The 4,689-nt window shown below is 36.5% G+C and overlaps 1 protein-coding gene across 3 annotated transcripts; it reads right to left on the bottom strand.

Annotated features, from left to right (window-relative positions):
• Positions 1–37: 37 nt before the first annotated feature.
• On the bottom strand, positions 38–4,440 carry LOC111396713 (disease resistance protein RGA2-like). Of its 3 annotated transcripts, none has more exons than XM_023023191.1 (4): positions 789–4,440; positions 428–526; positions 225–297; positions 38–145 (listed from the first exon to the last, which is right to left on the bottom strand). In XM_023023191.1, exons 1-2 carry the CDS (start codon positions 4,320–4,322, stop codon positions 488–490), a joined length of 3,573 nt encoding a protein of 1,190 aa, XP_022878959.1. In that variant the 5' UTR covers positions 4,323–4,440; the 3' UTR covers positions 38–145; positions 225–297; positions 428–487. The 3 variants fall into 3 exon arrangements, with proteins under 3 accessions (XP_022878959.1, XP_022878958.1, XP_022878957.1); XM_023023190.1 differs by having other exon boundaries at positions 38–142; XM_023023189.1 differs by having other exon boundaries at positions 38–297.
• Between the last annotated feature and the right edge of the window lie 249 nt (positions 4,441–4,689).

Genomic DNA, 4,689 nt, shown 5'->3' with positions numbered 1-4,689 from the left:
ATATATATATATATATAAACAGTATTAATGCAATAAAAAAAAAGAAAAAAAGGTCATTTAACTTAATGATACTTACAGAAATCATTTAACCCAAAAATCTTTGTTCCACAAAATCACGGAACAATCTCGATAGGCTCTTTATCTACTGGTAACAATAACTAATTAAACCGACATTGTAATTAATCAAAATGAATGTAAAATACTCAAAGTTGAAATATACTTACAGAAAGACCAATGTCAATAACCTCTGAAATCCTCATCTATACTTTCATCTCGAATATGTGACGAGTCTAATACCTGAAATAATTAAGTTGAAGTTACAATGACATTATAAATTGTTTGTTTTTATCTTACAATTCTTTCTTTTTGTGTACTCTGAAGATCATTTAAATCATGCTAATATTTATGTAATGATAAGAACACTTACAAAAGTAAAGTTGCTGAAGATCCAAATAGAATCAGGAATTGTTGGGACAATAAATGAGTATCAAGTTGTTGTTGGGTGGATGCTCTTCTTCAACAAAACCTAATAAAATTTATACAAAATCCATAAGGCACCCGAAGCAATTCATAACTGTAACTATGTTAGCACACTAGTTAACTTAAAAGTTTTAAAAAAAAGGATAATATAATTAATTGAAAAATAAAGTCATTTAACCAAATATTTAGGTAAACATTTAATCGAGAAATCCTTGTAATTAAACCTACCCTTGTAGTAATATTCCAAACATATATTAACCAAAATTAATGAACAGTAAATTCAATATTCAAACCTTAAATATACTTACAGAAACATCAAACGCACTAATCTTCGAAAATTCCACATGAACATGAGAAATCTTTGGCCACTCAGAATCAGGACCGCTTTCTTTCGTGCATCTCTTTCTCAACAACGGACATGACTGAATATTTAATAGTTTTAATTTGGTGAGTCGTTGCATAGCTTCTTTAGAGGCTAGATGCCTGAGGTTTTCACAAAACTTTAGTTTCAATACTTCAAGAGATGACAAATTCCCAAACCAATCGGGCAATTCTTCCATTCCAAAATCACATATTGTCAAATCTTTTAGTAAAGTATTATGTTGAAGCTGAACCGGTAGAGAGACCCAATCCGCTTGACCTTGTAAGTATAATTTCTCAAGAGATTTTATGTGCTTGATACCATCGAGAAAATCTTGAAATGCATTGAACTGGATTGAATTCGAGAATTTCCCAATCCGCAATTCTATTAAACTGTTAAGGCATCCATTCCCACTCAATTCAGGAAATGAAGTGAGATTGGGGCATTTCGCCACCTTTAGATTCTGTAGAGATCCCATCCGACTCAATTCAGGAAGCATAGTGAGATTTGGGCATTCACGTATAGATAGATGTTGTAGAGACTTACTATACTCTAGCATTTCATTTGGCAGGTTGCTCAACTCATGGCAATTACGAATTTCCAACTTCTGAAGGGAAAGGAGGCCTTTTTGTCCACTTTGATATGAAATTGATTTCAGATTTCCACATGTATATATTTCCAATGTCTCAAGAGACTGGAGGCTACCAAGGTCATAGGGTAATTTCCTCAATTTAGGACAATTCCGAATTTTCATCTTTTTAAGAGAAGCTCCGCTGCCCCGTAAATGGGGAACATGAGCTAACTTATGACAATTAAGTATTTCCAAATATTCAAGGCAAGGAAATACCTGTGTTCCGCTCATTTGTGCTTCTTCCCACTCTGTTAGTTTCCACAAACTGAATATTTCTAACTTTTTAAGTGACGGGAATGATACTCTTGTCTCCTGGCCATCGCTGCTGCTAGTTGAGTTGCAATCACTCTTTCCATAGAATGATTGTCTTATTGATCTTACATTTGATAGACCTGTAAGCTTTAGATGCTTGAGGAGTGGTAGGTGGCCTAGCATTGGGAGTTCTTCGCATTTGGGACAATTTCCAATTTCGATCTCGATCAATTTATCAAATATCACCAGACGACCACCAATGCCTTTATATATTCCCATATTTCTAGTCCAAACTGGAAAGTTTTTACCTCGAAATCCTTGAATTATTAGGCTTTTTAGCTTTTCATGAGGCTGCAGCCCTTCAAGTACACTCTCATCATTGATGTTACTTTCTGTGGAAGCCATTGGCATTCTCCAATGAAAGCTAAACTCATAAATGTTTACCTTTCCAGCCATATCTGCACGCTCAGCTTCTGTTTTGCTGCTCACCAAATCTAGATTTAGTATTTGTAGTTTGCCCTTTAATTTCTTTAACTTTCCCAGCTCATCGATTCGACAACCTTCCTTGTCACTCACACGAAATAATGGTAATGTTTGAAGGCAAGATAAACTTCCGATTTTAGGTGGCATCTCGAAATCATCGTGAACTTTATCAAAACAGAGATGCCTCAGACGAATCAAGAATTGTAGATCTCTAGGAAGCCTTAGAAGCCTGTGAAATCTGTAGCGCCATAGAATCCTCAAAGTTTGCAAATTGTAGAGCTTGCAAATAGATTCCGGCAGAGTAGTGAGATAATTGTAGGACACATCAAGATATCTCAAATGTTTCAAAGTGCCAATTGATGTTGGCAATTCTTTAATATTTGCATGACATAGCTTTAGAGAATACAAATGCTTGAAGTGCGGCAAAATTTCATCTGGTACGCTGCTTCTCAAGAATAACGTGTGGAGGTAACTAGCTCTCTCTTTTATGTTCTTGACTGCTTCCTCTCCAATTGATTCTATTGCAAGGTGTCTAATTTGAAGAATGTCATCAGCAGTGCGACCCTCCATATTCACGGAACTTTCTGATTTCGAAACTAAACATGCAAGATCATGGACAAGATCGTGCATCTTGCAACTTATGATATTGCCATACTCGTCCTTTTTGGGCTCTTGAAAGAAGAAGTTTTGCAACAAAATATTAAAAAATTTATCGCCTGTAGTCTCCAACTCATTTTTTTTATCATTCGGGAGAAATCCTTCCGCCATCCAAAGCTGGATTAAGTCTTCTCTATCCATGACCGAATCCTTGATAAATAATGAACAATAGGCAAAACATTTTTTTAGTGATGAAATTGGTAAGCGATCATAGCTTACCTTTAGGACTTGCAACACACCCTTCTCACCCTCTTCAAGATTTGACAGCCCAGACTGCAGAACTGAATCCCACTCGTCTATTTCCTTTCCTTGCAAAACTCGTCCAATCACATTTGCTGCTAGAGGTAAACCTCTACATTTGCGAGCAATCTCCAATCCAGTAATCTCAAATTCTTTTGGTACTTCTTTGTCTTGAAATGACATTTCTCTGATTATGCACCAGCATTCATCATTTGTTAATGACCTCAATCTACATGGACGATTGCAAGTGTTCACAATCGATGCCACCTTTTCCTTACGTGTGGTGACGATAATGAAACTTCCTTTATTGGAGCTAACTCCCGCCAATGTATTTTTGAAAGCATTCCAAACACCTTCTTCTTCATTCCACAAATCATCGAGAACAAGCAAGTACCTTTTGTCTTTTATTTCCTTTGCAATCCCTTGAACAACAGCTTCCATGCTATCTCGATCAGATTTTTTGTTCAATAATAATTCCAGGATCTTTTGAAAAAGCGTCAGCTGATCAAAATTTTCTGATATACATACCCAAATCCTTTCATCGAAATGGCTTTGTGTACAAGGGTGCTTGAAGATGTTGCGTGCTATAGTCGTCTTGCCAAGCCCTCCCATTCCGACTATTGGAACGACTGAAAGGACATTATTGATCGAGCTGGTAATCGTCTCCAGAATTTTTGATTCATCACTTTCTCTTCCGATGACAATTGGATCAACAGTGAAGCTGGTAGTTTCTATGATCAGAGGCTTTGCAAGAGGATAATCTTTAACTCTGTTGAGGCCAAGGCTATCAGCTTCGTTGTTTATCCTTTCGAGATTTTCATTTATGCCCTTGATCTTGTGAGACATCTTCCAATGAAAAGTAATTTTGTGAGCCATCTTTCGTAGAAATGTCAAAATGCAAGGGAAGTTTAAGCACCCACTCTCGTCCTCTGTGTCCTCTGTCTCTATCGTACGACTCAAATCTTCATATTTGATCTCGTCCAAAACGTTGTCGGCATCATTCGCAGCATCTTTGAGGTCCTTGAGCCATCTTTTAACAGCACTGTTGGTGATTTCGCGCTCCTCAGCACCTTCCAAGACTTCGTTAATCATTATCAAGTATTTTTTTAGATTTGCAAATTCTTTCTTGAAACCCTGCACGAGTTTGAATTCTTCAGATGCTACCTCAAACAATTTCTCCAGTATAAATCTTACACCTTCAGTAGCCATAGCTTCCATTTTTTCTTGCTTTAGAAGTTTGGTGTGAATGATTGATTGATTTCGTCGGGGAGGGGCGGGGGGCAGCGAGAGAGAGAGAGAGAGCAAAATCAAGGAGTTTGTGGTGTAAATGAATTTTTTTTTCCTCTGCTTAAGAAAGGTGCACTGAATTGATCAATCTTTTAGTCAAAAGTCTTTTTTACAACCTACTTGTCTAATTTCGTATGATTAAAATCTAAATTTTAATTTAAAATTCACAATCTAAGCCCCATTTGGGAGGGATTTTGAGAATTGATTTTTTTACCGTTAAAAGAAAAGTGAGGTCCACCTATAAGAGAAGAAGCCAAAAATTACGGTTGAAATAGTGAAATAACGGTCAAAAAATCAA

The sequence above is a fragment of the Olea europaea genome, chromosome 7 (assembly GCF_002742605.1).
Source record: "Olea europaea var. sylvestris chromosome 7, O_europaea_v1, whole genome shotgun sequence".
Taxonomy (NCBI): domain Eukaryota; kingdom Viridiplantae; phylum Streptophyta; class Magnoliopsida; order Lamiales; family Oleaceae; genus Olea; species Olea europaea.
Note: the sequence above shows the minus strand (reverse complement) of the source record. Positions and strands in the feature narration are given on the sequence as shown.

What these genes read in the sequence shown, in the direction of transcription:
- LOC111396713 (XM_023023189.1), bottom strand. Translation starts at nt 4,322, where the DNA reads ATGGAAGCTATGGCTACTGAAGGTGTAAGATTTATACTGGAGAAATTG. An exon ending in TTAGTGCGTTTGATGTTTCT is followed by an intron (nt 527 to 788) that starts GTAAGTATATTT and finishes AAATTTTATTAG; the next exon opens with GTTTTGTTGAAGAAGAGCAT.